General features: G+C 37.6%; 1 protein-coding gene across 6 annotated transcripts in view; it reads right to left on the minus strand.

Moving 5' to 3' along the window:
* Positions 1-14824, minus strand: part of CFAP54 (cilia and flagella associated protein 54) — a 304320-nt gene that overhangs the window by 243751 nt on the left and 45745 nt on the right. For all 6 annotated transcript variants that reach the window (XR_011464166.1, XM_070370322.1, XM_070370320.1 and 3 more), the window contains 4 exons: positions 14099-14249; positions 9399-9475; positions 4561-4689; positions 4087-4213 (listed from right to left, as the gene is read on the minus strand). Coding sequence is in view for 5 of the 6 variants with exons in the window: in XM_070370322.1 (XP_070226423.1) it covers positions 4087-4213; positions 4561-4689; positions 9399-9475; positions 14099-14249 (484 nt within the window). In the remaining variant the exon portion in view is untranslated. The remainder of the gene's footprint in view (positions 1-4086; positions 4214-4560; positions 4690-9398; positions 9476-14098; positions 14250-14824) is intronic.

Here is a 14824-nt window from a genome sequence, read left to right on the forward strand (position 1 = left end):
GAAAAATAAAGTCTGACACTGTTTCCACCGTTTCCCCATCTATTTCCCATGAAGTGATGGGACCGGATGCCATGATCTTCGTTTTCTGAATGTTGAGCTTTAAGAAAACTTTTTCACTCTCCACTCTACTTTCATCAAGAGTCTTTTTAGTTCCTCTTCACTTTCTGCCATAAGGGTGGTGTCATTTGCATATCTGAGGTTATTGAGATTTCTCCTGGCAATCTTGATTCCAGCTTGTGTTTCTTCCAGTCCAGCGTTTCTCATGATGTACTCTGCATATAAGTTAAATAAGCAGGGTGACAATATACAGCCTTGACGTACTCCTTTTCCTATTTGGAACCAGTTTGTTGTTCCATGTCCAGTTCTAACTGTTGCTTTCTGACCATTCAGGTATGACCTAAATCAAATCCTCTATCATAGGTCATCTTTTTTCATTAATAGATAAAAATTCAAACAAATATAATAGAGTTTTATCATTAAATTCTTTTATTAGCCACAGTATGAGGACATGAAGAGTTTTCAAGTTATAAAAATATTTGATTTTCTATTTCACTTTAAATAAAATCATCGTGAATGTTGATAAATAGGATCCAACCTACTCTTGGTCACTTTCCTGCCTCAAAAGCTTTTCAAAATTGCTCCATCCATGGTCCCTGCAAGAGTTCTGGGTACCACATGAAGATCTCCACTCTGCTCTCCATGGCTGATAAAATCAGAGTCTCTCAAAATTTTCAACTAACACACAAATTATTGCCAGCTGGTTATGAGCAGTGAGAGATCCTGGTGTGTAGCTGAGACTAACCATCATGGTGGTCCAGGAAAGAGGTAGCAGGATGAGGGAAAAGAAGATGAAGGTATGCTGACCCAGGGAGGTAGAAAATATATCAAGAAACTTTCTTGATTTTCTAGATCTAGTTCTCAAAAGACCTGGAAATAAGGTACCTGTAATAACCTTACAATAAACCCTTTTATTGAGGTTTAATTATTTGTGCTAATGCACATGAGCCACCACGGGATGATGACTGCCTGATGAAAAGATGTCAACAGACACCACTTAAAAATATAAAGTTTCTTTAATGGCAAAGGATAAGGAAATTTACCTGCATGGAAAACAGAAAATAATGCACCATTCTCTCAGCACCTAGGGCATTATAAATGCTAATTAACTGATAGTTCTCATGATTATAATGATTGGAGATAAGAAAGATGAGACCGCAAGAAAAATTTTAATGCCCAATACAGGAGTCACACTTTATAGCACAATCATCAACAGACACCCATTGTAAAGTTCTTGAATAAGAATGACAAAAGCAGTTCTTAGGCAACATTAGTCAGACGGCAGCATAGACAGTAATGGATGACAGGAGGAAAAAAGTGATCATCTGTGCCAGGGTGGCAGTTCAATAAGGCAGAGAAAAATATCAAGCAGATCCAGATACTGCAAAGAAATAATAATTAATTCCATGTAAATATAAGTATGTATGTACATATTTCCAAAATATATAAAGAACACATATAACTTAATAATAAAACTCTGATTTTAATGGGCAGAGTAACTAAACGACATTTTTCTAAAGAACATATACAAATAGCTCTCTAGTACATGAAAAGATGCTCAACGTCACTAATCATTAGGAAAATGTGAATCAAAACCACAAGGAGATATTACCTCATGCCTATTAGAATGGCTGTCAACTAGAATGGTGATAGCAAACTAGTTAATCCTAAAGGATATCAGTTCTGAATATTCATTGGAAGGACTTGATGCTGAAGCTAAAGTGCCAATATTTTGGCTACCTAATGCGAAGAACTGACTCATTAGAAAAGACCCTGATGATGGGAAAGATTGAAGGTGGGAGGAGAAGGGGATGATGAGGATGAGCTGGTTGGATGGCATCATTGACTCAATGGACATGAGCTTGAGTACGTTTCTGGAGTTGGTGATGTACAGGGAAGCCTGGCGTGCTGCAGTTCATGGGGTTGCAAAGAGTTGAACACAACTGAGCAACTAAACTGAACTGATCATCAAGATGACAAGAGATAACAAACACTGGAGAAGATGTGGATGAAAGGGAACCACTGTGCACTATTGGTGGGGGTGTAAATTGGTTAAGCCCCTACAGAAAACATAATGGAGGTTTCCAAAAATTAAAAATTTCTAAAAATTAAAAGAACTACTATATGATCCAGAAATCTACTTCTGGATATATCCACAAAGGAAATGAAAATAAGATCTCAGAGATATCTATGGTCCCATTTTCAAGGCAACATTATTCACAATAGCTAAAATATGGCAACAAAGATATCACAATGACCTAAGTGTCCATCAACGGGTGAATGTAGAAAGAAGATGTGATGTACATATAGAGGTAGACAGATATAGATATATATCACATGCACAATGGAATATTATTCAGTCATGAGAAAGAAGGACATCCTGCCATTTGCAATAACATGCATAAAACTTGAGGGCATCATGCTAGGTGAAATAATCATACAGAGAAAGACAAATATTGGATGGTATCACTTTTACAAGGAATCTAAAAAAGCCAAACTCATAGAAACATAGAGTAGAGTGGTGGTTACCAGGGGCTGAGGGAGTGGAGAAACAGATATTGGTGAAAGGGTACAGACTACCAGTCATAAGATGAATAAACTCTGGGGAGCTAATATATAGCATGGATCATAGTTAATAACACTAGAGTATATATTTATAAGTTGCTAAGTGAGTAAATCTTAAATATTCTCACCACAAAAAAAGAAACAGCGATTATGTAATGTGCTGGAGTTGTTAGCTAATGCTGTAACAATAATCATTTTATGATGTATTAGTGTAGCAGATCTGCACATTGTACACCTTGAACTTACATAATGTAATTGTCAATAATATCTTAATAAAGCTGAGGAGAAAAAAATCTGCACTCAAATATTATTTAATTAACCAACATTTGATTAAATCTAGTTTCAAAACAGTCAATCCTAAAGGAAATCAGTCCTGAATAGTCCCTGGAAGGACTGATGCTGAAGCTGAAGCTCCAATACTTTGGCCACCTGAGGCAAAGAGCTGACTCATTAGAAAAGACCCTGATGCTGAGAAAGACTGAAGGCAGGAGGAGAAGGGGACAACAGAGGACAAGATGGTTGAATGGCATCACCAACTCAATGGACATGAGTTTAAGCAAACTCAGGGAGATGGTGAAGGAAAGGGAAGCCTGGCATGCTGGAGTCCATGTGGTTGCAAAGAGTTGGACAAAGTCACTGAACAACAAACCGTGTATATGATGCAACATAATCCAACTCATCTAGCCTCTGACACTGCTGTCAGAGATATCTCTCTAAATTTTTCAATTCAGTTCAGTTCAGGTCAGTTCAATAGCTTCAGGATAATATATAAACCCTTTAACCCTTCAAGCTCTGTGATCTACCTCTAGGCTTAGTTGTGTCAGTCTCCCACGTGTGCTCTTTACTGCAGCCATAAGAGAATTCCAGCAGTTTCTATACTTCATATAATTGCTTCCACCTTGCTAAAAGTTGCTTTCTCCATTCGAAATGACTGCCTCCTTTTCAATTTTCTTCATAAAGACACTTGCTAGCTTTCTGGTCAACTCTCATCTCTTTCAGGAAGCCATCCCTGACTTTCTTGTCAGTTATATTCTTCTGTGTGCCAAGAGCAAGCACTCTGAGTCCACTTCCACTGCATTTATGAACCTTGACTCTTACAGTTGGCTTACTTATCTAGAGCTCAAAATTAAAGGCTGTGTCTTTTTTGGACCAAGCCTAAAAACAGTTCCCAGATCTTGATATTCACTTCAATAAATGTTTGCTTAATTAAGAAAATACCAAAAGTTTACTATAACTCAAATAATTTAATTTTTCAGAAGTTTACTGATTTGCTAACCAAGGTGTAAAGAAATAATGAAAGCTATCTATTGATATTAATCAGGGAAGTAAGAAAAAACAAAGCAACAAAGTTTATCTGAAAAACACCTGGTCAACAAGAACATTATTCACAAATAAAATTGATTCCACGCTTGAACATGTCTTAAAATAGATTCAGAACAAGTTATCTGCTTTGATGACTACTACCTTGCAACTGGTCAAGAAGCACAACAGCTATTCGGTGCTGGGCTTGAATTAGTTCAAGATGCAAATCCATTATGAAATTATTCGGTGTGACTGGTTTGCACATGTCTCCATCTATATAGTGGTTGTGCTTCAGTAGAATTGAAGCAAAAATTAAAAAGGAATACAGTTATCGAAACATACAAAAATAGCTCTATCCTATTATTATTCAGGTTATCATTTTATTCTTAGCCTTTAAGTTATGCTCACATCTTAACCCTTTAAAATCTGGCTTACACAATAATTACTCTGCTTTCCACATTCACCAATGGCCTTTCAATGACAGGTTCAAAGACTCCTCACCCTCCTTGATTTCTTCTGAGAGGAGAGAAATGTATTTCCAGTCTGTGAGAGGGGAACCACCATAGATCATTCTTTACTTACCTATGCTTCCTAGTTAAGGACAATAAGTCTAATGTAAGAGTTTCTCATTCTCACCGTGGCATAGCAATGGTCAATCACTGATGATCCATTTGGCAAAGCAGTTAACATGCAGTTCAAATTTATGCCATCAATGGCTTTGTCAAGAAGTTCATAGGCCATAAATAACTGTTCTTCAGGTTTTTTCTAAAGTAATTTTATAAACAAAACAGAAAATTCAGATTTAAGGGAAAATCATATACAACACTTCCAAATTTCACAGTAATTCAAAATCCCCACCCCTAGGAAGCCACTGTCCTTGAATTTGGTTTCCATTCTTTTTCATGTTTTTAAATTTTTACTACATATGTATGTGTCCACTAACAAGATGCAATATAGCTTTGCATGTTTTTGATTCTCTTGTGAAATTCTGCAGTTGATTTTTTTCACCCAACCATATGTCATTGAAACCTTCTCCTGGAACTCAGGGTGTCTGGCAGGGTCTGGTTAAGAACACAGAGCTATTCTAAGTATTCCAAGCAGAAAGGGATTTAATGGACAGAACTAGAAGTGTCCATCACTGCTGGAAGCCCTGGGGGAGCAAAGATCAAGAGAGCTGTCAGGGATGACTTTAGTGCATGCAGCAAGCTAAGAATCCAGGAGCCAGGTGACAATCTCAAGTGTCTACCACACTGAAACAAAGGAACTGCAAGGGCTTGCTAAGCAAGGCTGATCAATTATCTTCTTGCATCCTCCTCTGCAGTATAAGAACTCTCTCTTCCCTTGTGTGTAACAAATTCATTCAAATAACCCTAATTAGAAGACTAACCTAGAACCATATGGAAATGAGATGGTGGGAAATGTAGCTCCAGGTCTTTCTCACTCTAGTGTGAAGCTGATTACGGAAGGGGATAGCAATGATACCAGCTGACTCTAGTTCAAGGCCACTGCAGCTGATTCACCTTCATGGCTGGGATGAAATGGTATTGCTAAGGACTGCATCACAATTCACTTATCCACTCTTCCCCCATGAACATTTAGACCGCTATTACTAAAAGTGTGCAATGTTACTAGACTAGTCTGAGACTTCTTTACAGGCCTACCTTTTCTTCTGCTTCTCTTTTTTCACACAGCTAAGACCCCTAGGGCATGTTGATTAGAAGAATGACAGACATCTAAGTTTGTACATCGGGATAAAGGGATTACTTTTAATCTTTTACCAGAGGTGTAACCGTCATTAAAGGTCTTGGTTGATACCCTTTATGGGATACAAAAGTTCTCTTCTATTCCTAACTTGTTAAGGGTTATTTTTTAAAAGGTGATTGTTGTTTTTGTCAAATGCTTTTGTTGCACCTCTTTATCTGATGATGTGGTCATATTTTTTCCTTTTCATCTGCAAATGTGGTGTATTGCATTATGGAATTTCTAGTGTTAAATCATCCCTGCATTCTGGAATATACATAGTTTGATTACACACATCCATTCAACATATGTATAGCTAGATATCTCCATTCAAGAATCACAGGTTCATAAACAAGGTCCTACCATACAGCACAGGGAACTATACTCAATATCTCCTGATAAAACATAATGGAAAAGAATACAGATGCATAATGAATCACTTTGCTGTACAGAAGAAATTAACAACATTATAAATCAACTATACTTCAATAAAAGTTTTTAATTAAAAAAGAAAGGAATCACAGGCTCCAAGAGTTTCCTAAGCAACCCAAGCAGTGTAAATTTGAATGACAGACCAACATGAGGGCAGACCCAAATTATTAGGAAGAGAGCCTTTCTCATGTTTACTCCACTTCTCAGTACCCAAACTGAGAAACCTCCTTACCGAATAGGCAGATACTTTCCTAGTTGACCTTTTCCTGGGATAAGTCTTGTAGGCTCTAACTAAATGTGTGAGTCTGAGTTCCAAGCCCCATCTCTCATATGTCCAAGGCTCATCTCTTTTCCCTTAGTGGTGGTTAATTTAAATTTCTTTGTAACTGAGACCAACAACCTACTCCAGCATCTGTTTATAAACTGACCATTCTGGTTTTCAGTTCTCCTTTCTATTTTGGCTCCTGGGATTTACCTTACTTTCTTGCGAACTCTGTGGTGTGCTTGAGGATATTTGTTTAATTTTCTCCAAAATTTCCAAGTATTTTGCAGCAAGAGCTTTTTTCAGGTCGTCTAGTTTCCCATTTAGCCACAAACAGAAGTCTCTGAGTGCAGCTTTTAACACCAAAAAGTTTCAAAGACCTCCCACACACACACACACATTCTAGCATCATCATCACCACCACCGTCATTTGTCAACGTTACAGCTAGTGAAAATGGAAGTTAGTTGCTCAGTCATGTCCGACTCTTTGCGATCCCATGAACTGTAGCCTGTCCATGGAATTCTCTGTCCATAGAATTCTCCAGACAAGAGTACTGAAGCGGGTTGCCAATTCCTTCTCCAGGGGATCTTCCCAACCCAGGGGTTGAGCCTGAGTCTCCTGCACTGCAGGCAGATTCTTTGCCGTTTGAGCCACAATGGAAGCCCAGCTAATACTGTAATATCATTACAGCTAATATTGAATTAAAATGTGTTCCAAGTGCTAGGCTAAATGCTTTATGTGGACTAATTTTTAAATTACCATAATCCTATGAGGCACTTATTATTCTCTGGTGGGAATGGCTACCCACTTTAGTATTCTTGCCTGGAGAATTCCATGGACAGAGGAGGCTGGTGGGCTACAGTCCATGGGGTCACAAAGAGTTGGACACGACTAAGCAACTAACACTATAATCCATTTGTCAAAAATAGCCATGAATTCAGTAAAACTTTAAAGTAAATTTTAAAAAATATATATATATAATCACAATAGTACCCTATATATTTTTTAAATAGTTCCATGTGTATATGCAAGATATCATATCTTGGCCACCTGATGCCAAGAGCTGACTGATTAGAAAAGATCCTGATGCTGGGACAGAGCGAGGACAAGAGTAAACGGGAGCGACAGAGGATGAGATGGCTAGATGATATGGCATCATCAACTCAATGGACATGAGTCTGAGCAAACTCCAGGAGATAGTGAAAAACAGGGAAAGCTGAAGTGCTGCAGTCCATGTGGTTGCAGGGAGTGGGATACAACTTAGGGACTGAACATTAACAACAAACATGAAAGATACACAGTTTACCCCACCTGCAGACTTTGCTAGGTGAGCATATGGATTTTGGACTCTCCTTACAATAAATTCTCACTCCTTCTCCCCACTTCACTCCCTTCCAAATAGCTCTGAGACTCTAGGTTGAGATTCAGTGCCCTTTGTGAAATGTAAGAGAAAAACTGAGTTGCCACCATGTGCCACGATGTTATCAACATCTCATTTGGACTGAATCACTTAAAAACTACCAGTAGGATAGATATTACTGTTATCATCTTACAAAGGAGGACACACATTCAAACAGATTAGTTTATTTAAGATCACACAGTCAACATTAAAGTCAGAATTCAACTCCAAGTCCCTCAATATCAACTGCTACGCCCTTAGGCCGTATCAGTGAATCACCCCTACTCCATACACCGCACACCCCCATCCAGCTGAGCAGGTAGCGTGTGGCAAAAGTTTAGAGGTGCTATTCACACTCTAGTCATTATAGACTTCTATGTTTATTTTGACAATTTCCTAGCAGATGGCAATAAATTATATCAAGAAAAGAGTGCATTTTTCTAATTTAAAAACAGTAGCAATAATTCATAAATGATTTTCAGTTTCTTCATGGTCACTTTCTAAGAAATCCATTTCATTTAGTGCCTTTAATCGCCAGAATTTTTCTATCCAAGTCAAAATCTAGTACTTTGTAACTTCTACTACTATTCCTATTCCTGTACGAAGCCTCACAGAATAAGTGCCAGTACACTAAGCAAGTAATTCTTAAATTCTAGTTTCCTTAAGAATCTACCTGGCAAACTTTTAAGAACCTCACACCTGAATTACAAACTTTTGAGAACCTCATACCTGAAATTATGATTCACTATGTCCAAAATGGAAAAAAGGAAGCTATGTATTTAATAAGCACTGCAAATGATCCCTGGAAAAGCCACTGGCAGACAGCTCTTATGCCCCCTCAATCTCTTACACAGTTCAAACATCTTCTGTTGTCAATTTCAAATTTCTCACCTCTCAAGACACAATGCAGCATAGAAAACTCAAAATTGTATTCCCTGAAGCCTTTTATTAGAGATGAATATAATATTCAAGAAAGTTCTGATATACTTATGATATTTGATTTATAGCCAGTTTCTTAGCACTTGCATTTTTGTGTATTAAAAAAGTATACTTTATACAAGTATTCTGAAGACACTCTTTTTTATAATCAATGGACAGCATAGCATAGTCGCTAAACGCCTGAACTTTGAAGGAAACACTCTAACTTCAAATCCACTTAGCTGTGCAACCTTGGTCCAATAAAATGTAGTAGTGAAAATGATCACTGTGACTATATAAATCAACCTCACAAACACAGCACTAAGATAAAAAGTGAGCTACTTTTTTGAATGTTGTAACTCATGGACTCATAAAGCAGGTAAGTGCTAAGGAGGACATCCCTGCTCTGTGAGTCTATGAAATACAACATTCAAAATACCAATAGTAATATAACTATAACTCCTTCTAAGACCCTTTATCTAGCTTATTTTTGAAGTTGATTGGATTTTTTTCTAAAGTAAAAACAAAAGGTAGAAAAATATTCCTATAGTTCTCAATGTATATAGAAACCATAATTTCTCAGATAGTAAATACTCAAAATTACTTCTATAACTAATCATTGTACATTTACAGACGTAATAGTATTTTTAAAAATTAAATTTTAAACATTTAAAATTAAATGTTTTTAACTGTATTTTCTAAAATATTTTGCAGTACCTTACCTTTATTATTGGAAGAATATCTATGCTCCCTTTCGGACCCCCAAAGATTTCACTAGTCCCTCTCTTTAAAGATACATCTGAAAAACAGAGAGAAAGAGTGGAAGGAAGGAAAGAGGAAGAAAGAAGGGAGGGAGGGAGAAAAGGAAGCAGGGGAAAGAAGGAGGGAGCTCAGGAAAAAGAGAATAAAAGAGAGGAAAAATAGGAAGAAGAGAAGGAGTGAGTAGGAGAGAAAGAAATGGAGAGAAAGAGGACCAAAGGAAATAAAAGGATGAAAGAAAAAAATGGGAATTAACAGTGAATCACAATCATAAAAAAACATTATCCTATATTAGTTATCTTTTTAATTATTCATGAGTTTAGAAATGATTCAACACTTAGAAGTTGCATACCAAATTATTTCTTCCAGCTAGTTATATTTTGTCTTTATAAAAGTAAATTTAAGAGCATTTTGTAATACAACAAACCAATTCAAAAATCTTGATTATCAGCAAGGTAATATTATGGTAAAGAGATTGTCTTTCTGTACATTCTATGGAAAATCCATTGAAAAACATTCATAAACTAACAGTAAATTTAGACAAATGTCAGAGAAGTCTGGCTTTAATTAAAGGAATACAAATAATAAAAATGTATATGACAATGCTAATTTTCCAGTCTAAAAATTTTTCAGTAATTCCAATTAAACAATGAATTACTTAATAGACTAATATTAATAAACATCTTGAAGCAGATTATCATAATTAACTTAGAATGACTTGTACTTTGTGTTTTATGTGCCAATAAGATGATGAGAGTAACATTGCTTGAAAAGTTTAAATTTACATATCTAAATGGGGACAACTGCTCATGACATAAATGTAGATGTTTTCAAGTTTACAAATGGATCATGTTCTAATATTGACTAGTTCTTCAGAAATCAAATATTTTAACAAAGGATCAGTATAATCAGTTGTATGAAGCCCATCCATAACTAAAGAATATAAAATACAATAAAACATTAGTCTCCCCAAAGTAAACAAAACAATAAATTTAATTAGACTTTTTTTTATAAAAGCAATCATTAGACTTTTTGGTTCTAGTAACAGATATTCTGGAAACATTTCCCTGGCTGGAAAAGCTGGAAAAATACAGGGTTGGTTGTTTTTTTTTTTTTTTCCTGCAAGCTAAGAAAATAATGAAAATATCAGTACAGAGCCAGTATCTTGGAAAGAGAGTATCCCCTGGATCTTGGGAAGCGAGCCCCGGGCCTAGAGAATGTCCTTCGAGCTACTTTTCCCTCCGAAGATTTTCGTCAGTTTTGGAAAGGTAAGCTGAGAAGCTGAATGGTGCTTTGACAGCCTTGAGGAGCTAAAGCAACAGAGATTGGTATCCAGGGCCTATCAAGGGTGAAAAGCCAGAAGGGGCTACATCCTAGGAGTCAGAGTAACTGAAAATAGGCTGAATAAAGAGCATCTCAGCTTTAAATTATCTTACTATCTCAAAGTGGATTAATGGGAACCTGAAGTTGCAGTGCCTTCATGTATCTGGCAAAAGCAAGCATAAATCTTCCCTGGAAGAACAGATCATCTAAGGCTTCAAGTTACTTTTATAAAATATTAGTAGCAAATATAGTGTATGGATGTTGGACTGTGAAGAAAGCTGAGCGCCGAAGAATTGATGCTTTTGAACTGTGGTGTTGGAAAAGAATCCTGAGAGTCCCTTGGACTGCAAGGAGATCCAACCAGTCCATTCTGAAGGAAATCAGCCCTGGGATTTCTTTGGAGGGAATGATGCTGAAGCTGAAGCTCCAGTACTTTGGCCACCTCATGTGAAGAGTTGACTCATTGGAAAAGACTCTGATGCTGGGAGGGATTGGGGGCAGGAGGAGAAGGGGACAACAGAGGATGAGATGGCTGGATGGCATCACTGACTCGATGGACGTAAGTCTGAGTGAACTCCAGGAGTTGGTGATGGACAGGGAGGCCTAGTGTGCTGTGATTCATGGGGTTGCGAAGAGTCGGACACGACTGAGCGACTGAACTGAACTGAAATAGTGTCTACCACAAGATTTAAAATAACCAGATTAACCAAATAGCTGATGAAGCAAGTTCTGCACTTAAGAAATCAACAGAATACCTACGGATGAGATGATAGAAGTCAGAAGCCTCTTCTGGCTTCCCTCCACCCCTACTCCAGTAGCCTTTAACCAATGACAGATATAGGTCCGACAAACACCCCAGCCTACCAGCTCTTTAAGGGACATTCTATACAGTCTTCTGGAAGCCCCTTGTGGGACTAAGTCCTATACCCACAACAGCAGCCTTCTCACGAACTTCCAGTACCCTGTACTGGCTTCCTTTCCTTCTGTCCCGCGTCACCCCACCACCCTGCTTCCCTGGATAGCAGTCCAAATAAACTGCTACACTCAACTCTGTCTCAGAATCTGCTTCTGGGGAAACCAATCCAGGAAAAAGTTCAAGGTGACAACACCTGAACTCGCTGGTAAATCTTTGCATCATAACAAGTGAAACAATCAGGCATTACATACCTCCTGACTCAATGCAATAGGGAGTATGCATGAAGTACGCTTGCCAAAAAAAATAAGATTGACAAGAAAACTTTTTGAAAATGTATCACTTGAATATAACCAACCTGACAGATCTAACTATCAGGTAGAGAAACAAGTTAACACCATAAGGACGCAAAAAGCCAAATCCAGTATGTGGGAAATCTTCCAGGGAGATGATTCAGTTTCTTCAGGGGTAAGGAGAGGAGGACTGTAGGTTACAGAGAGAGATTTAAGAGACATGATGGAAAATAAAATGTATGGGCTCAACTGGATCCTGATTGAAACAAACCAACAAGAGATTTTAATACAATCAGGGGCATAGGGATGTTTGCTAACTTTGTAAGGTATAATGTATTAATAGCATTGTGGTTGTGTAAAAAGAAAAAAAAACCTTCTGTTAGATAGACCAACACACACACATGTATGTGTATATGCTGAGGTATTTGTTGGTGAATGACATGCTGTCTGCCTTAAAACTGTCCAGGAAAAAAGAAAGTATTGCCAAGAGAGATTAAATAAGGTTGGCAAAATGTTCATAATTACTGGTACTGGATGATGAGTACTGTGACTTATTTCATGTCTCTATTTGAAATTCTACATAATAAAAATTTTTTAAAGGAAAAATGTTTTAAGACAGGATATGTCAAAAAGTATGACTTCAAGACAGAGAAAGCACAATATCACATGACACCCCTTATATGTGGCATCTAAAAAGAAATGACACCAATGAACTTACTTACAAAAAGAAAAAGACTTACAAACTTTGAAAATGTACTTATGGTTGCTGGGGCAGGTCATGTACACACTGCTATATTCAACATGGATAAGCAACAGGACCTATTACATAGTACATAGAACTCTACTCAATGTTACGTGCCAGTTTGGATGGGAGGGGGGTTTGGAGGAGAACGGATACATGTATATGCATGACTAAGTCCCTTCACTGTTCACCTGAAACTACCACAATATTGTTAATTGGCTATACCCCAGTACAGAATAAAAATTATAAAGTTAGAGAAAAATAAGGCTTCAAGTCATTGAAAGTGTTAGCCAGAGAACTCTAACCAGTGGTCCTCAAACTTCTAAGTATATCAAAATCACCTGGTAAGCTAATCAAGACTAGAAAGGTCCATACTAACTGAGGTGCAATAGAATTGAGCCTCATATTTTTAACAAGTTTCCAAGTGATACTTATATCAACCAAACTTTGAGAACCATAGTTACCTAATTCAATCTGCAAAGCTGAGCTCAACAATGGAGTGCCAGATTAGCGAATCTCTGGGAGAACAATTATTACAATAACTTTTATTACCGAATCCCTCAGATGTCACACACACACTATAAGAGGGGTAAGACAGGAAAGCAGGCACCCCTATGCTCCTCTACCTCACTTTCTGTATGTGAGTTACCTGATGACACAGACAACTCTGGGGTTCAATCACAGGCAGAAGAAAGAATGAGGAGGTCAAAGCATCCTCTGAAAGAAGGCATCTCCCAGAAGAAGAACAGAATAGTGGCAGGAAGGGATTGGACAGGGAGAGGAGGAGAATGAGTGAGAAAGGGGGGCAAAAAGAGGAAGAAGATAAAAAGGGAAAAGAAAAGAAGAAACAGGACAAAGAAAGAAGAAGAATTTTCAAAGGAGGGAATCAAGAGAGAAGAGACAAAGGAGACAAAGGTAGAAGGACATGGATCCACTCATTCCAGCTCTTCCTCTGTGGCAGGCAGCATGATGGTGTCAAGAATTATGGTGACCAGTATACATTCTCTTCCTTCAAGAACTATACACTCTAGCAGGAAATGGAAGAGGAGGAAGTAGGATTAAAAGGAGGAGAGGAAAGAAAAAAGGAAGAATGGGGAGGGAGGGTGAGTGGTGTAGGTGGACAATGAGGGACAGAGAAGGGAAATATACAAGTGAGGAGAAGACGCAAAGATTTTCATTTGCCACTGAACCAGAAAGCATGTAACTTTTTTTTTTTAACATCAACTTGGTTGAACCTATATTACTTCTATCTTTGATTATAAATCATCAATGAAGCATAATACTGAAATGTCTGATTTCCATTAACAGATGTTAAACAGTATTACAATTTGTGCTTATATATTCATATATATATATATTAATAACCTCATGCCTTTTAATTCAATATTTTACCTAGAAATTTTTTAAATTTCCTTCTTGGGTTTCCTAAAGATTCCAATATTTCACTTAATCGTAACGTGATCTCTGCCACCATCACAACATCAATGTCTTCCATCTTATAGCAGTGAATGATTTCATTTATCTGCCACAGAAGATAAATCCACTAAAAAGAGAAAATACACAGTAAAATCAATTGAAAGTGCACTACATTGTAGAAAGAGTCACATTTCATAAAATTGAGTACTTTCTTGACATCACCACCTTCTAATCATATAATGTTATACAGGTACTAGCTCCCCTGGTGACTGAGATGGTAAAGAATCCGTCTGCAATGCAGGAGACCTGATCCCTGGGTCAGGAAGATCCCCTGGAGAAGGGAATGGCAACCTACCCCAGTTTCTTGCCTGGAGGATCCCATGGACAGAGGAATCTGGCAGGCTACAGTGAATGGGGTTGCAAAGAGTCAGACATGACTGAGCGACTAACACCTTTTTATCAGTGGATCTTAATTATAAGTAATAGAAAATCAATAATCCTAATAAGATGATAGTTAATGATCACTCTGTTTATACATATTCTTGAAGAAGAATTATTTAGCTTGTAGTCTGCATACGCTATGCTATGCTATGCTAAGTCACTTCAGTCGTCTCCGACTGTGTGACCCCATAGACGGCAGCCCACCAGGCTCCCCTGTCCCCGGGATTCTCCAGGCAAGAACACTGGAGTGGGTTGCCATTT

Source organism: Bos mutus, chromosome 5 (genome assembly GCF_027580195.1).
Source record: "Bos mutus isolate GX-2022 chromosome 5, NWIPB_WYAK_1.1, whole genome shotgun sequence".
Classification (NCBI taxonomy): Eukaryota; Metazoa; Chordata; class Mammalia; order Artiodactyla; family Bovidae; genus Bos; species Bos mutus.